Source organism: Sporothrix schenckii (genome assembly GCF_000961545.1).
Source record: "Sporothrix schenckii 1099-18 chromosome Unknown Cont42, whole genome shotgun sequence".
Classification (NCBI taxonomy): Eukaryota; Fungi; Ascomycota; class Sordariomycetes; order Ophiostomatales; family Ophiostomataceae; genus Sporothrix; species Sporothrix schenckii.
Genome location: NW_015971143.1, coordinates 2,079,942 through 2,101,187, shown reverse-complemented (window position 1 = coordinate 2,101,187; position 21,246 = coordinate 2,079,942). Strand labels below are relative to the sequence as shown.

At 59.8% G+C, this 21,246-nt stretch overlaps 6 protein-coding genes across 6 annotated transcripts; 4 read left to right on the top strand and 2 right to left on the bottom strand.

The window, feature by feature from the left end:
* Window positions 1–2,125: 2,125 nt before the first annotated feature.
* Window positions 2,126–3,109, top strand: SPSK_01861 (uncharacterized protein; the record flags this gene model as incomplete). Its single annotated transcript, XM_016728760.1, has 1 exon — window positions 2,126–3,109. One exon carries the CDS (start codon window positions 2,126–2,128, stop codon window positions 3,107–3,109), a length of 984 nt encoding a protein of 327 aa, XP_016590201.1.
* Window positions 3,110–3,304: 195 nt separating this feature from the next.
* On the top strand, window positions 3,305–7,772 carry SPSK_01373 (uncharacterized protein; the record flags this gene model as incomplete). The annotated part of the gene is made up of 7 exons (XM_016728288.1): window positions 3,305–3,316; window positions 3,475–5,282; window positions 5,329–5,701; window positions 5,740–7,015; window positions 7,167–7,366; window positions 7,418–7,498; window positions 7,521–7,772. 7 exons carry the CDS (start codon window positions 3,305–3,307, stop codon window positions 7,770–7,772), a joined length of 4,002 nt encoding a protein of 1,333 aa, XP_016590200.1.
* A 2,067-nt stretch (window positions 7,773–9,839) lies between these two features.
* On the bottom strand, window positions 9,840–11,675 carry SPSK_01594 (solute carrier family 40 (iron-regulated transporter), member 1; the record flags this gene model as incomplete). The annotated part of the gene is made up of 1 exon (XM_016728503.1): window positions 9,840–11,675. One exon carries the CDS (start codon window positions 11,673–11,675, stop codon window positions 9,840–9,842), a length of 1,836 nt encoding a protein of 611 aa, XP_016590199.1.
* An 809-nt stretch (window positions 11,676–12,484) lies between these two features.
* SPSK_01470 (uncharacterized protein) lies at window positions 12,485–15,043 on the bottom strand (the record flags this gene model as incomplete). Its single annotated transcript, XM_016728382.1, has 1 exon — window positions 12,485–15,043. One exon carries the CDS (start codon window positions 15,041–15,043, stop codon window positions 12,485–12,487), a length of 2,559 nt encoding a protein of 852 aa, XP_016590198.1.
* A 2,678-nt stretch (window positions 15,044–17,721) lies between these two features.
* Window positions 17,722–18,447, top strand: SPSK_10410 (glutathione-dependent formaldehyde-activating gfa; the record flags this gene model as incomplete). The annotated part of the gene is made up of 1 exon (XM_016736833.1): window positions 17,722–18,447. The coding sequence occupies one exon, from the start codon at window positions 17,722–17,724 to the stop codon at window positions 18,445–18,447; it is 726 nt and encodes a 241-aa protein (XP_016590197.1).
* Window positions 18,448–18,648: 201 nt separating this feature from the next.
* SPSK_10411 (uncharacterized protein) lies at window positions 18,649–19,003 on the top strand (the record flags this gene model as incomplete). Its single annotated transcript, XM_016736834.1, has 2 exons — window positions 18,649–18,654; window positions 18,704–19,003. The coding sequence occupies 2 exons, from the start codon at window positions 18,649–18,651 to the stop codon at window positions 19,001–19,003; spliced, it is 306 nt and encodes a 101-aa protein (XP_016590196.1).
* Window positions 19,004–21,246: the final 2,243 nt, after the last annotated feature.

Below are 21,246 nucleotides of genomic sequence, written 5' to 3'. Positions count from 1 at the left end.
ATAAAACAAGGATGCCCGTTGGACGATGGTGGACGGTCATGTATCCATTCACGCAGATGATCCAATGATTCAAATAATTCAAATGATTCAAAAGATTGCTCCAAATGATCCTTGAAAATGCTCTCAACATGGTGGCCGACATGGTAAAATTCCTGTTGGAGACATGGCACAAGTCACTCTCGAAACGTAACGCGGAGGACGCTGATCCGGCCAAACCCGCCAGGGGCATCTCGTGATGGAGGGTGGATTGGTAGACTGTTGAGTGGCACCAACACGGCTCCGCAAAGTATCGCATCTTGATGTATAAAGCTTTCACCTGATTTCGTCGTACTCGCGACATATGTCCTGGACAACGGCTCTGTGGAGTCTTCTCGGCAACGACCTGCCGGTCGATGGTACGAGATACATGTGTCGACGCTTGGAATAGAAATAGCATCTAGGGGGAAAAGAGGGATCGCCAGGTCGTGATGGTGGAGGGTAGTCCATTTGGGACCAGGAAAAAGGGCAACAGAGGCCATCCAATTGGGTATACCATGCCCTCGTTAATACAACACAATACAACACAATACAATGCAATTCAATACAAACAACGTCAATAAACAGTACAATAAATACAACACAAACAAATTCGTTTTTGGTTTCCTTGAACCTCGACAAATGATGCCCGACGCTGCCGGCGATAGATCCGACTCTCGTCGACCTCACCGAGTTGATGTACAAAGTGTAAGGTGGGGTAAGAGAGGCACATTCGGTTGCCATAAATGAAATAGATTGGGGTGGCATACGAAAAGGGGTGACCTATATCGTCGCAAAAGACGTCCTTGCCGCGGATATAATCTGCACACACAATATATCCCAATGCTTGAATGAGCTCGGCCCTGTTCCGGCTTTACAGCAAACTGAATTGTGGACGAGACAGAGAGCAGTTGAGCATCATGGGCGTCTTAAAATAGACACAGTGATGGAAACAATGTTTGGCGATACAGCATGTTGTCCGTCGAGTCAGGCAGCGGCGCGCCAGTTGATCCCCTGCCGGCAGTCCGGGATGGAGTGGACGCAATAGGCTGCATGGGATTTCACTGTTTGCGTGTTCTTTGTCTCTCCGACGCAAGGCACCACGCACTGTCTGAGTGTGTTGTGTCTCTCTGCGACATGGATGGATCCTCGCTTGCAGAAAACAAGGTGCGGCGTTCTGTGGTGTGTGGATGGCTGCTGTGTGGCTTGCTGATGCGGGTGGCGTTTCATCTTCGTGGGCAAGGCGAGCACCACTGTGGCTGGCATGTTTATTTTGACAATGCACTGCCAAGCCAAATAAGCCAAACCTCAGCTCTAGTGTCGACGTTTGACTGTTCTCCGCTGCCTCACTGTCCACGAAAAACCTCACATCCGCAACAAGGCAAGCTCCAGAGCAAAATCAGAGTTGACGAGGAAAAGCTCCGCTGTGACCATTCTGCATGTGCTCTGCGCCGTGCATCGTCCGTCGTATGTTGTACGCTCTGTGAAACTGATTTCGTCTAGTCTCGTCCTGTGGAGACATTACTTTCCTTTCATATCTCCATTTCCTGATTGGGGCATATTTTGGTCGCAAACGATGGATTTATTGTTTTTTGTTGAATGTCTTATTGAACTTGAGTGCATTGGCGATGGTAACGAATCCAGAACAGGAAAAGATGCAGTCTGGGGACCAGGGCCAAGCGAGCTAAAGAAAATAGAACGGTGATGTTTTCGTTTCATTGTCAAGAGAGAAAAGCCCACTTGAGAAATTTAGAACGAAAATAGTTGAGTTTGGGTATCGCAGGAATTACACGAGGACAAGAACAGCAACGTCTTGTGATGCTGCAAGACTGCAACCACGCACCCGAGCAGCCGTTGCACGATATGTAGACGATGTGGAGTAGAGCAGGGTCTGTGATGGTTTATTTGTAATGAATTTTATTTTATTTTACTTTTTTTTGGAAACCGATCGTCATTTCCCTGCTATTTCTCCTAATGATAATCGACCTCATCGTCTTCACGTCTAGGAAGAACCTTCCATTCCACTACTTATTCTCTCTTGCCTTCTCAACGGCTTTTCGTATCTTCGTATCACCGGTTTCCGACGCCTCATCCTCCTCGCTCCTCCACAATGAAGATCGCCGTCGTGTCCGCCTTCTTGGCCGCCGTCTCGGGCGCCTCGGCCGGCGTCCTCGTCAAGCGGCCGGCCGCACCGCCGGCCGCCTCTTCGTCGCCGCCCGTCCGTGGCGGCTGCCGCCCCCGTGCCAACGACCTGTACGCCTGCTTCCTCAGCGCCACCCACGAGGCCCTCGACTACTGCAGCACCGCCGCCGGCCTCTACGTGCCGGCGGAGACGCACACGGTGTTTGAGCCCGGCCCGACCGCGTACGTCCGCGTGGCGGCCGAGGTGGTGTCGGTGACGTCGACGGCCATCGTGTCGACGGCGACTGTCACCAGCACGACCGGCACCGTCACGTCCTTTGCCTCGACGGCGACGTCGACGGTGACGAGCACGCAGGTGTTGGTGCTGTACGTATACGATAAGCGAAACGGCAACGGCAGCGGCAGCGGCGGCGGTGGCCGGCTGGTGCTGGTAGACCGGGCCGTGGTGACGGCGGCGGCTGCTGCTGCCACGTGGGACGACGCGCGCACCGTCACGGCTCACGTCGTGAAGCGCGTGACGGTGACGAGTACAATCAAGACGTGCACGGCGTCGACGTCGACGGTGACGGTGACGACTCTGAAGAAGCGGGCGACGGCCACCATCCAGGGTCGTGACGCGGCGCCGCCGTCCTCTGCCTCCTCTGCCACCGTCTCCGTGTCTGGCGCCCCGGAACCATTGTGCGTCTCGGCTCTGCGCCCCGCCGCAACGGTGGTCTCGTCGGCGTGCTCGGAGCTGGTGGCGACGTACGGGGCCACGCCCGCGGCGGTGACCGACGTGATTGTGCTGCCGGCGACCACGGTGACGGTGTCGGAGGGCGTCTCGTCGGCGCGGACAGCGGTGGAGGCGACGGCGACGCGGACGGTGCTGACGGTCCTGGAGGTGACGGCCGTGACGACGACGACGGTGTCGACGTGCACGGTGGTGACGTCGACCATCACTGTGTCGATGTAGCGAGTGGGGGGCATGTATACTTTTGTACATTGTACGAGACACGCAATATACCCGCCGTCGTGTAACGTTCAGTTCAGCTTGTATTCCCACCGAGCGCCGTGCATACAGGAGATGAGCAAACAAGTAGAGAACAGTCATACCGGGAAATGAAACGAGCCCAATGCAAGATAAAGAGAACAGAAGATGAAAACATGAATGGCAAAAAACGTAACAGAAGGATGAAAAAGGATAAAAGATACAACGCCATGAACGGCCGCCTTTGTATACACACCCGCCCTATCCTCGCCCGTCCCATGCAGATGACAAAAGAAACCAAAAAGAAATGAAGAAGGCAGCCGAGAAAGGCTTCTCCTCTTCACCCATAGCACAAGCTACATCAAAAACGACCCGAGCGCCTGGCTGACGTCGGGCACGAGACCCTCCACGCCCTCCATGCCCTTCATGTCCTCCTTGTCCGGCGCAGAGGCGGCAGCGGGGTCCGGCACGGTGCCGCCGCTGCCGACGTCCTCGCGCTCGTCCATGGGTTCGGGCCCATTGCCAGGTGTTTCCGCGCCACCAGCGCCATCAAGGTCGTCGACGCCGTCGCCGCCGGCGCCCGCTTTCGTGGCCAGCGGCGGCATCTGCATCTAGCCGCCACCACTGCCACTGCCGCCGCCACTGACGCCGGCTGCGGCTGCCTCTTCTTCGTCCAGCTCAGCCATCAGCATCGCCTCGAGCTCGTCCTCGTCAATGTCTACGCTGGCCGACGGGGCGGGGGCCAACGTCGGTGGCTTGGACGGGACAGTCGACGGGACAGACGACGGGACAGACGACGGAACGGACGACGAGTTGGTCTGCTGCCGGAGAGGGTGCGTCGACTCGCCGCCGCTGGCATTGCCACTCCCTGTACCGGTCGAGGCAGCCAGGGCGGCGGCGGCGGCGGCGGCGGCGCGTCGTTGGGAGGCGCTGCGGCTGCGGGAGGCCAGCTTCTGGCGTTTGGCCAGGAGCGTGCGTCCCCGGAGAGACGCTCGTTCGCCGTCGGTGTCGGTGTCGTTGCCACCGCCGCTGCCACCGCTACCGCTGCCGCTGCCGTGTTTCCGTTTCGACGACGTCGACAGCAGGCTGCCGTTAGCGTCTGCGTCGCCGTTGCGGTCCATATCGACATCGTTGTCGCTGTCGTGGTCATGGTCCTCACCGTAGTCGGATTCGTCCCGCTCGTCGCCGTCGCCGTCGCCGTCACCGTCTTCGTCGTCTTCGTCGTCGCCTTCGGCCAGAAACATTTCCAGCTCGTCGTCCGCCGAGCCCCAGTCGAACGTGCCGAGTTCAGCAATCGGGCTCATCCCGTCGCTGTTGTGGAATTCGTCAAACTCGTCGACGTCCCCGTGGCTATCGTCGTCTTCGTCTTCGTCGCCCTCGCCGCGGCGGCGGCGGCGACCGGGAACACGGATGCGCAGACCCGGCGTGCCGTTCTCGTTGTTTTCGTTGTTTTCATTGTCATTTTCGCTGTCGTTGGCATCGCCATCGAGATCGGCATCCGAAATCGTCTCGGTGTCTGTACCACCGAGCTGCGAACCGCCGTTGGCGGTACCAGACACGGCGCCGCGCTGGTTGCGGTCGGCTGGGTGAATGTCGACGAGGTACGGTGTCTCGTCGACGAGGTCCCATTGGCTGAAGCAGTCAATCAGCCAGTTCTGGTTGACAATCTTGATGCTCGGGAACCGCGCGGCCTGGCGCACCTTTTGGGTCCGCGGCCGGTCGCTGCTAATCACCAGGTGCGTGACTTTGCGGGAGATTTGGCGTTGCAGCTTGGCGCCAAAGCTGGCGGCCTGCATGCCAATCTCGGACCGCTCCACGTCCATGCCGAGCGGCACCAGGCCCGACAGCACAATGGTCGAGCCCTCCAGCACTTGGCCCTTGAGCCGGTCGAGGATCTCGCCCACGTCGGGGACGGCGTCCACAATCAGCGACGTCGAGGCGCCGCGCTCCTCGTCGTACTTTTCGTAGAACTCGTGGTGCAGCTTGGTCAGGTGCTCTTTGAGATAGTCGAGCTCCGTGTCGTCGTCGAAGAGGACGCAGTGCCGTTGTGTCGCCTGGGCATCGGACTCGCCACCCTCCGAGGACGCCGTCGACGCTTTGGCGGAGTCTTCCTTGTCGAGCTGTTCCTGCATATGCAGCAGGGGCCGATCCTTGATCTGTTTTTCAATCGCCCGCTCCTGCTCTTCCGTCTGTTTTTGAAGCAGGACTACATCGATCGTGTTCTCGTCGCCACGGACGGGCGTTGCGCCGTTGGGCGGCGGTGTGCCGCCGTTGGACACAGATGTGGCCGGTGTAGCCGCAGGGGAGGCTGCGTCGGCGCTAGAGACGGCTGTAGAGGCGGCGGTGGACGCGGGGGAGGCGGTCACTTCGTTGTCGTCCTTTTTGACCGTGGCAGCGTCGGATGTGGTGGATGTGGTGGAGGTGGACGTGGAGGTGGACGCGGAGGTGGATGTCGGGGTGGTTGCTGCTGCTGCGGCGGCGGCGGCGGGCACGGCCGCGGTGGCGGCCGCAGATGAAGACGACGATGCCGCCGGCAGGTCGTCCCGCTTCGGCAAGAAACTGGAATTGATATCGCCCGTGCCCTTGAAGAAGTCGTACGGGCTCACCTTGATCAGGTTGTGGCGGTTGTGCGGCCACACGTCGGCACGGTCGTCCATAATCACGGCCATGTTTGTGCTGACCGGGAAAAGGCGCTGCAGCGACTTGGCGACAATGTTGCCGTTCTCGTCGCGGCTGATGACGCGGTTGCCAAACAGGCGCTGCTCGGGGTCGACAATCTTGGCAATGTTGGTCGCGTAGGTGCGCGTGCCCATGGTGTAGACGTGCAGCTCGTACAGGTTGGCTATGGCGGCCAAAAAGTCGGCCAGGCCGGGGCGCATCTTGATGTAGTAGAAGCAGCCGCGCGCGACGCCGCCGTGCTGGCCCTCCTCGAGCTGGAAGCGCTGCACGTCGCGCAGGGCTTCGTAGTTTGGATTGGACGCGTCCTGCTGCCACTCGCCAATGGTGGGGTCGATGCAGGCATGGATGATGGTCTGGTCCAGGTCGACGACGAGGCTCAGCTTGCGCTGTTGCAGCAGGCGCTCTTGCAGCTCCTTTTCCGCGCGCGTGGCGGCGGTGTGGCTGACGGTGAGGTTTGTCTGGTCGTGGGTCATGTTGATGGGGGCGCGGTCGGTGTCGCGCTGCTCGCTGGCCCAGTTGACCTCGTTCATATCCTTGCCGCAGAGGGCGCAGAGGCCCTGGAACTGGATCTCGTGGGTGCACGCCTCCTCGACGGTGACACAGGCGCGGTCGCGCGCGACCACCTCGCCGACGCGCACGTTCCAGGCGAGAAGCGTGCCGTCCTCGGGCGCGTTCCAGTCGGTGATGCTTGTGAGTGTTTTTTGCTGGAGCTCGAGGGTTTCGCGGTCCTGCGGGAGCTCCATGGTGTACTCGTACGAGTACTGCAGGACGGGTTCCTGGCGCTGGATGGTGTCGCCGGGGGTCTTGTAGAGCTTTGTGATTTTGATGGGGTACTTGAGACGCGCGCCAAAGTGCAGCGTCTTCTCGCCCTTTTTGCCGGTAGCCATGGCGGCGGTGGTGCCCGGGGGCGGGGGATACTTGGTGCGGATGTGCTGCGAGAAGCGGCTGAGCGGCGTCGGGACAAGGCGGATGGGCGCACAGGGGTAGTAGCGCGGGCCGGGTCGCGAAGCAGAAGCTTCCTAGTGGGCAGACTTCGGATCGGCAACAAGAGTCGATGTGAGGTAGGAGACGGCGGTCGGCCACGGGCGAGAGGAGGATGGTGGTTGAAGTTGAAGCGGGAGTGGTGGTGGCGTGTGCAGCGGCCGCGACGGAAGCGTATAAGTTGGCGATGGCTCACGGGGATCGGTGGCGAATGGATTGTTCGTTGTGGATGTAGGCACGGGCGCAGTCGCAGTCGCAGTCACAGTCGCAAAAGAGAACTCTGCCGCTGCTGTGTGGTCATAAGCCATATTAGTAAAATAGTTTGGACAATGGATGGGGGAATGCACAATGTCGGCAACTAAGAATGGGCCATAAATCATAGCCAAAAAAAATGGTGCAAGGCAAGCAAAAGAGACGCCAGGAGATGGTGATGACGATGACAATGAGGATGACGATGAGAATGGGGCTTGCAGGGTGGCAAACAAAAAGAGGACGAAGAGGAAAAGCCTTTGTCTTGCCAGTCGCCGGCCGGATGTCGTTGTTCTTGCGGAAGAGCTGGAAACGGCTCGGCAACCAGACGATGTAGGCAGAAGAGGTAGGCAGGAGCCACGGAGGGGGAAGGCGGTAGGATAGCGTGGGCGCATTGGTGATGAGAATGGTACGGACCTCACGAGGGAGAAGGACAGCGAGAGCAGTGCTGGACCGGCTGCCGTGGTACGCGCGCACGCGTGGACAGGATGGCGCAGGAGGCGAGTCGGAGGCGGTGACAGCGAGAGCTGAAAGGAGGAGAGAGAAAAAGAAGGATCGCGAAGAAGACGGCGTTGGCGGCGTGGTGGGTGCTGCGAGGACAGATGACGGCCCATCGCACCTGCTGGCAAGAGCAGACAGAAGAGGTCGAACGTCGAGGCGAGAGGTAGGGAAAGGAAGGAGCGATGCAGACGTCACGACGCGACCGGTGGACCGAGTTGACCGGTTTGGGACACTTTAACCGTCAATGGGGTTAAGCGCACGATGGCGGCAAGGATTGGCTGTGGGTTGTGTGGGCGGCCGGGCGGCGATTGGCTGCTGACAGGAAAGCTGAAGTGTACGAACCACCGACAATTGCAAATAGCTGCAAGACGGTGTCTTGTTTGCGCCTCGTCAAAAAGAGGAATAAGAGAATCGGCAGCCAAATTGTCTATTGTGATTTTGTGTGATTTTGTGTCTTTTTGTTTGTTTTGTGTAGCCCCAGACGGTACCAGAGACGGAAGGTGCCAGCCAGGAACGTGTCGAGACGGAGGAAGAAGGTACGGCCGGCGAGGAAAGTCAAGGGTGAGGAAGGTGCGCGTTGGTTGGTGAAAGCCAGTCGCAGCTTCCTAGCTCATTGATCGCGATGCCTCGTCTGCGCGCGTCGAAAGCGTGGCGAGGGTGGCTAGCGGCAGGTGCGAAAAAATGGAGCGGGCAGGAGCGATGCAGATTGAATTGGGACGAGCGACACAGAGCCACGAGAGGCTACAAACAGAAAAAGGAACGTCCAGAACAGGGCTCTGTAAATTGTACAAAATACTGCGACAGCTCCAAGACGCACGGGCCACGTTGCGGCTGTCAAGGCCTGGAGCGAGGAGTCGACGTCAATACTGTGCGAAGACAGTGCGTATACTGTATAGCCTCGGGTTAGATATTCTTGGAGGTGTATTGGAGGCCATAAATAGAGTAAGAGCATGAAGGTGAAGCTGTGTCGACTTGTATATGAAAGAAACAGAGAACGGACAACAAGGCCGAATGCTGTTGTGGAGTGGATCTGGAACAACGGCTGCAATCCAATGAAAGAGTGAGACGTACGCCCTACGACACCGTCGAGCTGGGGCCAGCGTGAGCGTTCGAGCCGCTTATATGGACATTACTTACGTGGAGAAGGCACGGAAGGAACGCGGAGGGTTCGGTAGAGTGTTAAGAGGCAAAGTAAAGGCGATGAATGAAAGGGAAGCGTGACCTCTGTTCACAACGATGACGGCCAAGACGGCGGAAGGCAAAAAACGGTGAGCGGGCTGGGCGGGTGCTAAAATGGTGGTGTGACGTACTCAGTATGTTGTCGAGCTAGACCGTGTGGGGAGAGGTCGATGGGACGAGTCGAGTTAAGAATTCGCTTCGATTGGGTGGAGCACGGAACAGCAGAAAGGTTTGATGATGATGATCCGACGATTTGCGGTGACGATTTTAAATGTGTGGAGAGACGCCGTGTTGTAAGGTGGAGAGGAAAGGGCAAGAAGAGGCAAGAGCAAAGGGCGGGCTGAAAACGATGATGAATGGATAACGATGCTGTGGTGTGACAAGTGCCGAAACGGGAAGGTACGAATGGTGGGCCAACCCGCGACGAAATCGGTGTAAGTAGTTGTAAAAGGTGGGCAGGCAAGTAGACTGGCAGCCTGGCCTATACGACTACAGTTATGTTTGTACACAGAGTGTGAGCGAAGCCCGGCCTTTTGTACCTGGTCCGTTTCCGCTTCGTGTGCAGAGGAGGCTACCAAGGCAAGAACCAAAGGGCGTTTGCCTAGTTGGAGCAGGAGCAGCCCGAGGATTCTTTGTTTGCTGCGGGGCAGGCGCCAAGCAGAGTGCGTCTTATTGGCAGCCGCCCTGGCAAAGTGCACGCGACGATCCCTGGCCACAGAAAGACGCAGTCTGGCAGTCGCAGTGTCGTCGTACAGGGCCGGGATTGCTTCCCGTGTGGAGACCACGTGCGGCAACTGCAAGGACAGCAGGGAGACTCAGGCGAGAACCAACAGACATTACACGGAGTTGGTGCCGGGCCAGATTGATTGTACGAAAACACAGCAGCGTCTTGTGCAGAAGAGCGTCACACAATCAAGGAAAGGAGGTCTACTATATAAACAAACGGAGAATACAAACGTCCGGGCAAACGACGAGCGCAAACCACAGGAGACTGTCGTAACAAGCAGCAGGCATACGAGACATGGCAGCATATAAACAAACGAAGCAAGGCCGGTGTAGTAAAACGCAATCAGTCATCTCGTCGTGCAACCAATACAATCGTGATTCGTCAATGCAACCACGCAGGCTACACGTCCACCCCCCGCCGCCCCGAAAACGCCTTGTCCAGCCAGCGCTGCGCTGGCGGCAGCGGCGAGTGGAACAGGTGGCCGCGGCGGCGGCGCACAAAGGCCGTGTAGAGCGCGGCGGCCGTGTAGACGGCGGCGGCGCTGACGACGACGGGCCAGCGGAACTGGTCGGGGCGGGCCCAGAGGATGGTGGTGGCGTAGGCGAGGACCTCAAAGAGGTTCTGGAAGGCGGCCTCGGCGGTCGAGAAGGCGCCGCGGTGGGCGTCGGCGACCTCGTCCTGGACGAGGTTCTGCGCGCAGAGGTCGTAGCCCCAGAGGCCGATGCGGCTGAGGGCGACGCCGACGGCCAAGGCGGTGCCGCCGGCGGTGCCGCCCACGCGACCGTCGGGGCTGGCAGCGGAGGGCAGGCCCCAGAAGACGGCGGTGCCGGCCGTCAGCCACAGGGCCTGCCACGACAGCGACCAGATGCCACCGCGGACGACGCCGAGGCGGCCCATGAGGCGGGGCGCGATCCAGGTGGCCGACAGCTCACAGACGGTGCTGGCCGTGCGGGCCAGGCCGACGGACAGCGGGGTGTAGCCGGTGGCGAGCAAGAACGTGACCATCTGGCCCGAGAAGGAGAGCACGGTCAGGTACAGGAGGGCGAGCGCGAAGGAGGGCAGAAAGGCCGGGTGGCGCACGTACAAGGGCAGCGACGCAAACGGCAGCAGACGGCGGGCGACCGCTTTGGTGGCGTGCCAGAAAGTCGTCGTCGTGGTCCTGGGCGCCACAGCCGAGTCGTCCCACGCGGCCGGCCGCCGCCGCAGCGCGGGCACGCGCCGGTACACCACCGCGATGCAAAAGTACTCCGCCACAAGGGAAGCCGTGCTCATGCCCAGCGTGGCCCACAGCGCAGCGCGCGTCGACGCGGCCGCCACCAGCGATATGGTGAGGGGCCCCACGAGCTTGCAGAACAAGTCGATGCGGCGCATGCGGGCGCTCACGCGGCGGCGCGCAGGCGCGTTGCCCTCGGTCAGGACGACGACCCAGTCGCGCTCGACGGCCACCAAGTTTAAGATGGACCCGAGCTTCTCGACGCACGCGGCGATGACGGCCACAGCGAAGAGGCCGGATGCGACGGGCGTGGAAGGGGTGGCAGTCGGTGTTGGGGCTGTGCCCGCCGTGGACGACACGGAGGAGGTGGCCGACGTGCCGGTCAAGGCCGAGAAGAAGGCATCCAGCAGGCTGCCGGGGAGCAGGAGGGCGTTGGCCGTGGTGGAGCTCGCGGTCGTCAAATTGGCGGCTGGTGGTGCCGCATCGTTCACGCCACCGCGCGTGGCGGTGGAGGCGGTGGCCTTGGCCAGCATCGCCCAGAATACACCACAGCTGACGGCCACCGCCAGGCGCTGCCCCAGGATCGACGCGCGCACGGCGACCAGCCGGTCCACGCGGTCAATGCACGCACCCACGGCCTCGGCAAACACCATGGCCGCCACGCCGCGCACGACGGCATACACCGACATGGGCAGCAACGTGTCCGGGAAGACGGCGGCCAGAAACAGGACGGCGGCAAACTCAAAGACGCGCGAGTTCCACGTGGACAAAAAGTGGGAGATGTACAGCCGCGTGGCCAGAACAGTCGGAAAGGGTGGAGGGGGCACGGGGGGGTCCTCGGGGGGGTCCTCGGGGGCTTCCTCCATAGCTTCGGGGGCGGCAGATTGATGGGGAGGCTGCTCGGCATGCCGCTCGGCATGCTGCTCGGCGCCCTGCTCGACGTCCCCTTCGACACCCTCCTCAACACTCATCTCGCCGCTGAGGAGTCCGTCCGGCACGCGGCCTGCGGTCGATGCACTCATTTTGCAGAGTTGTAAGTGACGATTGAAAGGCTAAAGAGCCATTGTCGTGTCGAGGACGAGCAGATGTAGGGAGCGGGGATGGCTGTTTAAAGACGTTGCAGTACTGCGCCGTATGGCGGCGCAATCAACGAGCAACGGAACAGTGGTCCAGACTTTCTCGGATGCTGGTCAACCGCTTCGTACGATTCCCGTCCCTCGTTCGTGCGGTGTTCGTCATTTGGTTGAGCCATTTTCGGCAGTCAAGACGTCCCTCCCGTGGCCTTGAATGGATGGAGAGCCTTTTGTCCCACTGTTTTAGGGCAGGTTGTGCCATACAGGTGCCCGGTGCCCATAGCGTCCGCTAGTAGGTGCATCTCGGTGACAACAGGTAGCTCCGAGCCGACAAGATATAGCAGCCCAACAGACATGCAGACCCTTGATGATGCTCGCTGTTTGACCTGTCTTTACACAATACGGTCAAATTGGTAGCTGAAGGTTGGTTTGGTTTCGGTAAATTATTTCATTTTCTTCATGTACGTCACTGCCTCTAGGCAATATGTCATTTTCTCATTTTCTTGATTTTTTTCTTTCATGTCTTTTATTTTTCTTGTTTTTATTTCTTTCCTTTAAATTTAGAAAGCATTACTATAAATCACACGTTCCTTATTCCAGTCAGGGCAAATAAATTTCTTCATGGGAATCTACTGTGCAACAAATGAAGCAAACAAGAAACTAGCATTACGAAGTTGAGTACATGAAACGGCAAAACGAGAAAAAAAAATGCAAGCGTGTATGTACAAGCCCCACAACACCGGGGGGCATCCCTCTGTCTACTCCCGATCGGGCGAGTTGTGCCGCGTCGGCATGTAGAACTCGTACTGATCGGGGAAGAGGATGATGTTGGCGAGGCGGACCAGTTCCAGCTCGGCCTGGGAGAGGGATTCGTCGGTGGACGGCGCGGACGTGGCCGCCGGGGGCTCGACGTCCATTTGGTCGGCTGCCTCGGCCGCCTCGGTCGACGCGACGACGTCCGTGTCCACGTTGGACCCCTCCGCCGCCGCCGCCGGCTTTTCCACGTCCCACGGCAACAGGCCCATCGCCCGCAGGCCCTCGCGGCCGCCGACGGCTTCAATGGCCGTCTCGCCGAGGCGGGCGGCATGGTCGGCCTCGCTGCCGAGGCCGGAGCCGGTGGCGTCAAAGTCGGGGCCGGGGTGGCCGCGCAAAAAGGCCTTGCGCTGGCGGGCGAGGTAGAGGGCGTTGGTCTGGGTCAGGGGGCAGGCGGGGACGTAGACGAGCATGGGGGCGGTGGCCAGGGAGGCGCCGGGGGGGGCGCCAACGTCCGACCCGGACCCGCTCTCGCCGAGCGGGCCCCCACCCTCGCTCGTAATCGTGTAGGGCGTGTCGCAGTGCCACACAATGTAGTCGCCGGCCTGCAGGCTGGGCGGCGTCAGCAGGCTCTGGCGCAGCTGCAGGTGCGGGTGCCACAGCTCGGTGACGCGCTGGGCGTGGCCGGGGACGGCGCCATGGATGATGGTCGACGCCTCCTCCTCCATGTCCCAGTTGGCGGCGTCCAAGAAGGCGGCCCAGGCGGCGTCGTCCTTGTCAGCGCCCTTGGGGGCCGCCGTCTTGGGCTTGAAAAAGGGCCGCAGCAGAAAATACGCCGTGGCCAGCTTGGGCGACGGCAGCAGGCGCACCATGCCGGGCGTGACGTCGGTCAGGGCCAGCAGGCCCTGGAACATGCGGAAAATGCTGCAGGCGCCGGCGCCGTTGTACAGGTCCGGTGTGGCCTGGACGCGGCCGACGGGGTCCCAGGGGTCGTAGTCTTCCCAGCGGCCGCGGAAGACGGAATCGTACGTGCCGCCGCGGCCGTAGCCGTCGGGCTCCCAGCGCTCGAGGGAGCCGCCGTCGACCTGGGCCATGACGGTGGGGGGTGTCACGGGGGCCTTGGCCGGCACCGCGTGCGGCGCTGCCGCCTTGTCGGTGGTCTCGTCCTCGTCTGTTGCTTCCTCCCCCTTGTCTCCATCGGCCGTCGCCTCCGCCTTTGCTTTGTTCTCCTTGTCCTTCTCCTTCTCCGGCTTGTGCACCAGGTTCACCTGCTCGACGTCCACGTGGATGCGGATGCGGTCGGCGTAGCTGATGGGGAAGCGCGTGGCGACGCGCGGGTCGCCCGACGGCCCGCGGGCGCTCTTGTCTGCGGCGGCCTTGTCCTTGTCCGGGGTCGGCGACGGTGACGGCGACGGGGCCGCCGCCCAGAAGCCCATGGCAAACTTCATGGCCCGCAACACATTGGGATGGGCGCGCGCGCGCACCTGCGCGGGCGTCCAGAAAAAGTCAAAGCAGGTCGGGTCCTGCGGCGGCGGCGGCTTGATGTCGTAGGTGGACCCGTCGGTGTCGGCGGGCTGCAGGTACTGGCGGGTCTCGTCGACCCAGGCGGCGGTGTCGCGGGCGGGCACGACGCCGCGGACGACGCCGACGCCGCACGTCTTGAGGGCGTCCTGGAAGGGCTGCACGGCGGCCGGGTCGTCGATGGCGGCAAAGTCAATGGAGGGGATGAGGGCGGGGCCCTGGTCGGCGATGCGGCGGACGTCGGCGGCCAGCGCGTCCAGGAGACGGGCCCACGAGGCCTTGATGGCGTCGTGGTGGCCCTCGGCGAGGCGGCGCTTGATGTGGGCGAAGCGGGACGGCAGCGGCACCGGCTCGGCGCCGTAAAAGGAGAGCACGGGCGGGTCCATGGCGTTGGGCGCGGCGGCGGAGGACGACGAGGGAGGGAAGCCAAAGCCGGCCAGGCTGGCGATGGGCGGAAAGGGAAAGGGAAACGGGGACGGGAAGGGGGCCTGCTCGACCGACGACTTGGAGCGGTAGCGCAGCTTGTTGAGGCGCCGGCGGTTCTTTTCGTCGGCCGCAGCAGACGCGCCGTTGCTGCGGCTGGTCGGCGACGAGGGCTCAAGATGCGGCTCCTGCGCGTCGTCGACGGAGCTGTGGTGACCGTGACCGTGACCGTGGCTGGACAGCTCGCTTTCGAGCTCGCGCAGCGGACTGCTGAGACGGCTGCGTGGTGTCGACGCCGCCGCTGCCGCTGCCGCTGGTGCGCCACTGGAGCCACTGGAGCCTCCTGCGCCGCCGGAGCTGCTTGGCAAGAACAGGTGGTCGCGCAGACTCTCGCTGTTGATCAGATGGTGGGGATGTGGTCTGTGGCCGCTCGACTGGTTGGGCGGTGTGATGGAGGGCGAAGGGGAGGATTGGTTTTGGTCTCGCTGATGTTGCTGTTGCTGTTGCTGCTGCTGTTGCTGTTGGTGCTGGTGGACAGCCGCAGCTACAGCCAGAGGCGACGGGTCGGCGGCGGTTTGTGGTGGCGGCCGTGCCAGGATGGCGGCGGAGAGAGAAGCCATCGCGAGATGCGTTGGGCGCGGGCGCTCAGGCCGTAATATAGGAGGGGAGGGGCGCAAACAGAGCGTGGGCGGGCGTCCAGGGTCCTTGGCTGGTGCGGGTTAGGGCGTGTCGAGTGCGGGGAAGCCCTGAAGATGTACCTGTCAACGCCGGCCCGTCAGCGGAGACCCAAGGTGCTGCTGATTCGTTTTGCAGATGCCTTGTTCGCTGTCGCTGTCACTGTCGCTGTCGCTGTCGCTTCTCGCTCCCGTGTCTCCTGTCTCCTGTCTCTTGTCTGTCGCCCGCCTGGATTGTTATTTGTGTTGCTGCTGTTTGTTTGTTGCCGCTGTTTTTCGCTTCTCGTTTCTCGCTTCTCTCGTCTCGTTGTCCTCCACTCTGATCCAGAGGCGTCGCCGGTCGCGTGTCCTTTTTTGCAGGTATTGTGTCGTGTTCGATCCCGTCGATGCCGTTGTCGTCTTCTTCTATCTCGTCATTCGTATGTTGTCTTGTTTCTTGTAGCCCTGCCGTCTTGCTGTTGTTTCTCGTCTCGCCGTCTTCTTGTCTTGTCGTTCTCGTCCTCAGTCGTGCCAAGTTGTGTCCTCCTTCCCTCCTCCAAGGCGTGAATCCAAGATCCTGAATCAAATCATAAACGTCGTCTCTCCTCGTTCGTCTTTCGTCTTTCGTTTTTTTCGTCTCTTTCGTTTCTGTCTTCGTTTACTTGTAGACTGCTCTTTGCAGATCACAGATCCCTGCGCTGGGCCCAAACTCTACTTATAATTTCTCCCTATTCTGTCGCCCCTTCTCGTCTTATTTCCTCCTGTCCTCCCCAGAAAACACGCCTCACCCACGCGGCTCGGGCTCGTTCCAGATCCAGAACATGCGCGGAACGATGGCCCGGCCGGCCCATTTGGGCCCATTTGGCCCATTTGGGCTATCTGGACTATCTGGACTCTCTGTCCAAGGGCGCCACTAGGAGAAAAGCTCCACGTTGCGCAATATCCCCACTGCAGAGTCGTCTCACCCTCCATGTGGCTGTCGTTCCGTTATGTCGTTTGTCCTGTGGACCAGTCCAGTTGTCTGGAGCCGCCCTGGCCGCCCTGCCGTCTGGCCGTCGAGCCTTGCAGTGCTTTCTGCGTGTTGTTCTGTCCTCTCCCTTTTTTTCTCTCTCCGCCCTCTTTATCGCCTCGTCTCCTGCAGGACCGCGGCTCGCGGGATGCCTTTCCTGCCCACCCATTGCTGCTGCTGCCAACCTTTTTCTTATTTCTTGCCGCTTCGCTCCCGTTCTTTCTCCTGGTCCCCATTTCCAAGTCGAGCCGCCCGCTGCTCCACGTTTCTTCTTGATTGAGGTCCTTTTCGCGCCAGGCGATCACACACTGGGAGTACGAATTACGAAATACACGTCAGTATGTTGTACATTGTATTATTTACGTATCGCATCTTACAGTGTACAGACGTCACAGTTGGCTGCCGCGGTGTCCACTGCCGTCCTCTACTTGACTCTCGCTTGCTGCCTTTTTGCTCCTTTCATCACGGCAGTCTCATTCTTTTGTCTTTCCCTGTCGGCTTTTCACTTTTCACTTTCCTTCTTTCCTCTCCCTCTCCCTTCCCCTTGCTCCTCGTCTTTTCGTTTTGCCATTTCGGTGCTCGTTGCTCCTCCATTCCACCTAATTTCTCTGCTTCCGAAGTTTTGCCAGCTCGCTCTTCGCTCCCCCGTTGCTCCCCATTGCTCAGCGCTCTAGATCGGCAAGGCGGGACGGTCGGCGGCTGCCCAGAGCCGGCACCCCTGTCCATCCGCTGCATAGATTGGCCACGTTAATGCACTAATTGAGCGTGTTAGTGGATGTTGGCCAGTCTGTCAGTGAGTTGGGCGCAACGACGCCAGAAAAGGCACTAAACAATCTCACTGCAATTCGTACGATGTAACAACCAGAACAAAAACGGTGTCCTGAAATGACAGACCACAAAACACATCTCGCGACACCGACAGCTCATCTCATCAAAGTCATGCGACTCTGCATCGTGCATGCCATGCCAGTTCCGTAGATTAGGCGACAACGAGGAGCCGCCGCCTGCTTCCTCCGGTTCCCAGATCCGGCCGCCCTCGTTTTCTCCGTCCAGAGGCAAAGACCAGATTCAGTCGCACCAGCACAGTGCACAGTGCACAGTGTCACAGCGCGCACTACACAGTTCCCCCCACCCAACCGCCCCTTCTCGTGCCCTGAGTTCCCCATTTCGATTCTGCCCGCCGGCCCGTCAGCCGCGTCGTCCGCTGGCAGTCTGTCGCCACGCTCTTGCGCCATCTCCATTGCATTTTGTCTCCATCGAAATGCCCTTCAATACTCACACGCACCAGCCCCAGTCCCTCGCGACGCCACACGCCCTGTGGAGTACCAAATTGCATGCCTCCGACATTCAGCCTGTTTGTTCCCTCCGCGCCCACTGCCCACTGCGATTGCGCTGTAACTCTGACGCCGCTTATCATTACAAAGTATTACTTTGTAAGCACATAGTATCTACTGCTCCGTCATTGTGCGACAACCCGATACTCCGCTGCATGCCCAGGTTCAAGCCGAGTTCCAGGCACAGGCCCAGCCAGATCTCGTCTCCACTCCTACCTCGACCCATCATCCGTGCCGACACCACACGGACGTGTACCCCCGTATACGCTGGTCTCCGTGCCACGACGCGGCTCGCCTAGGCCATGGACACCGCCGCATCCACCGCTGCTGACAACGGCCGCGGCCGCATGACCATGGACGCAATCATGATCTCCCATCGCGGCATCGCCTTGTCCCGGTCCTTGGAGCCCTCGCGCCTGCAGCCCCAGGAGGTGTGCTGCCAGTGCAGCGCCGTCCGCTTCCGCGCGCCCCTGCCCCAGCCGCTGGCCGTCTTCCACTGCCACTGCCGCGAGTGCCGCCGCCAGAGCAGCGCCGCCTACGGCACGTCCGCCGTGTACCCGGCGGCCGGCGTGTTTCCGCTGGACCCCGCGCTGCGGCGCACGCTGAGCGTGTACATCCGGCCGGGCCAGCGGTCGCGCACGGGGCGGGACATGGCGTGCTTCTTCTGCACGCGGTGCGGTGCGCGGGTGATGCATCGGTATTTGAAGAGGCGGCGGGGGGCGGAGGACAAAGACGGTGGCGGTTGCGGCGGAGGCGGCGACCAGGTTGAGGCCGAGGCTGAGGTCGAGGCCGAGGACAATGACAAAGTCACAATAACAACACGTCCGGACGACACCCCGGCCGAGCCGGCCGAGCCGGTCGACCTCGACGACGAGGCCGTCTACGATGGCACCACGGTCACGATCAAGGGCGGCCTCATCACCGGGCTCGACTACACCCGCGCCGTGCACATCTACACCGAGTACGCCGTCGTGCCCATCCCCGCGGGCGTGACACAGTATCCGGGAACACCGCCAGAGTCACCGTAGGCGGGCGAGGGGCTCGCAAGGTCACGAGAAAAACGACGAACCAGAGTGAATGAAAGAATTGTCTGAAACAGTTTTTGACGTAACGAAGTGAATACAAAAGACGTCCACATCTTTGTTTGGCGACAACAGGAGTACTGCTAATCGGTATCCCCACCCCCAATCCATCGTGGCTGTTGTCGTTGTGCGTTAGCGGCCACCGGCATGGTGGTGACTGACCATCACGGATCACGGCTGCCACAATCTCCCGGCGCCGCAGGACCTGCCTCCACGTCGCACTAATGAGGTCCATGGCCGCCAAAACCTGGGCCGCCATGAGGACCACCGGGGCCACCAGGACCGCCGGGACCACGGAATCCGGGGCCGCCCGGTCCGCCGTGCGGGCCACCAGGGCCACCATGACCGCCAGGGCCTACCTCCACGTCGCGCTTCGGGGGCCCGTGGCCACCAAAGCCTGGCCCGCCGTGAGGGCCACCAGGGCCACCCGGCCCACCCGGTCCACCGTGGGGGCCACCAGGACCGCCGGGGCCGCCAGGACCACCAAATGGCGGCCGGATAGGGGCGTGTAGGCCCTCCTCCGGGGCGACAGGGACAGCGAGGATGCCTTGACCGAGAGCGGCCACGGCGAGGACGGCGGCGTAAAGGAACTTCATGTTTGGAGAGTTGTAAGGTCGATGTGTAAAGGTGGCGTTTTCTTGACCGACGAGCGATGTGTAGAATGGTTTGTTGCTGGTGGGAGAGAAAGAAGTCGAAATCTCGTGGACAACACAGAGGAGGACATGCCGTCTTTTATGGACGACTTCTTCATCGTCTCCACCGTCCACCCTCTACAGCCGTCGACGACGACGCGCGCTCTTGTGACTACCGGGCCAAAACTGTGCATGTTCCATCGTGGACGTTTGTCCGAAACAGCAGTGCGGCCGATAGTGGGACGCACACGCGTCTTGACCCTGTTTGTATTGATCGTTGGCACGAGTGTTGATTGCACTGGACATTGCCTCTATTTTTGGTTTTCGGCGGTAATGACCATCATGTGTATCCCCGGGTCCAGATGAGGGACTATTGATGTTGCCGGGTCTGTCATGCATCGGCCATGCATCGCTCCACGAACGGACTGTGTTTGTACGTAAGAAAAACTGCAGCACGGGTCGGTTCTCGAGAATCGCGACCGTGGACTCATTAATCTCGGTGACAACAGGAACGTGAAGAGGGGTCAAGTCAACAAACATGCAAAGGGACAATAGGACAATATGGTCACGTCATAACATGCGTCATAACATAACAAGCCCATCTGCAACACACAAAGTCCGGTGTAAAGTGTTTTTGTCCACACTGATCTCCGGCCCAAAGTGACCGGCCGATGCGAGTGCGGGCGGACAAGAAGACAAGCAAACAACCCAAACCAGAGGGCATGGACGTGGAAGAGGGGGCCGGGTAAAAGCTGCGTTGGCCAGGCGAGGAGAGACGAGGCGGAATCGATTGGAGGAAGAACACAACACCATCGAGGTCGATGCGTCGGCTATTGCGTCGAGGCAGTGACCGAGGAAAGAATAGGCAAAACAGCGATGCGGACGAACCGATGGCGTCCGAAGAATGAGAAGTCGGCGAGACGAGAGACGGGGAGAATTGACATGCATGCAAATGTGTACATCGTACGAACAAGAGCCATAAGGAGATTAAGAGCTACAAGTGCAAGAAGGCTGCATTCATTCAAGTGAATTCGGCAGCTGGAGACGACCGCGGCAGGAATTGGTCGCGATTGTCGTTGTGAATGTTGCAAGCCGTAAGGAGTGGGTTTTTATTTTATTTTATTTTTTTCATATTCATCTCCTTTTTTTTTTTTTTTTTTTTGTCCTTGTTCGGTTTTTAATAATTCGGAAAATGATCAGACTGAACTTCTATTACTGCGGAAACACCAAAAGCAATTTAATACAATAAAAAAGCATCTAAAAGGAAAACAACCTGGGTCAACAGCAAACGACAAGCAGAGCAAAGCAGACAAAACCAGAAATCAGATGGACATAGAAGATTGCCTCCGGTGAAGATGTAATCTCCTGCGACCCTCATCATAGCAGACTGTCTTTTGTCGTGACCTGGTTTCGTCTTTTTTTTGTCATCAATTTTGTCATTTTTGTCACGATTCCAAATCTGTCCTCTCCGTCTGCATGTCCTGATTCTGTCCCTTGTACTCAGCTGCTTCTTATTGCATTCAACATCGAGAGGTCTGCTCGGGCTTCACTTTGCTGCACGTGACACGCGCTGCCCGCCGGAATCTCGTTGACGACCGTGACGCCGTGATTCCGTCCACTCACTCGGACTTAATGGGAGGTCTCTGTCGGTGCTGTTGCACTGGCGGCTTTCCTAAAGAGGGTAAGCACTAAAAGCTCAAAAAACAGTGGGCCTACCAGCGGGTAGCGCATAACCTTATTTTAATTGTGCTTCCGACTTTCCAGCGCCTTCAGGGCATACAGGGCTATCTGGCAGGGGCCTTGCGAGGACTGGACGCTGTGTAGCCAGTACACATCGGTATGGACACCACCAGCATCGACTCCGTTAAGTCCGCTGTAAAGCCCACCCATCGCCACCAACAGCAGAAAAGTGGAGCACGGACGACGATATTGTCTCTTGGCCTGACGAACAACAGCAACACTGACGATTATTGTCTCAGCGGTTGGCATGTCCGTGACGACAAAGAGAAACGCCCATTGGGTGCGAGGCTGACAATCTCCAGCTGGTCGCTCCATGTCGGACTGTTGCAAAAGTCCGGCCGAAAAAGAAGCAAGTGGCTCTATATAAACGAGC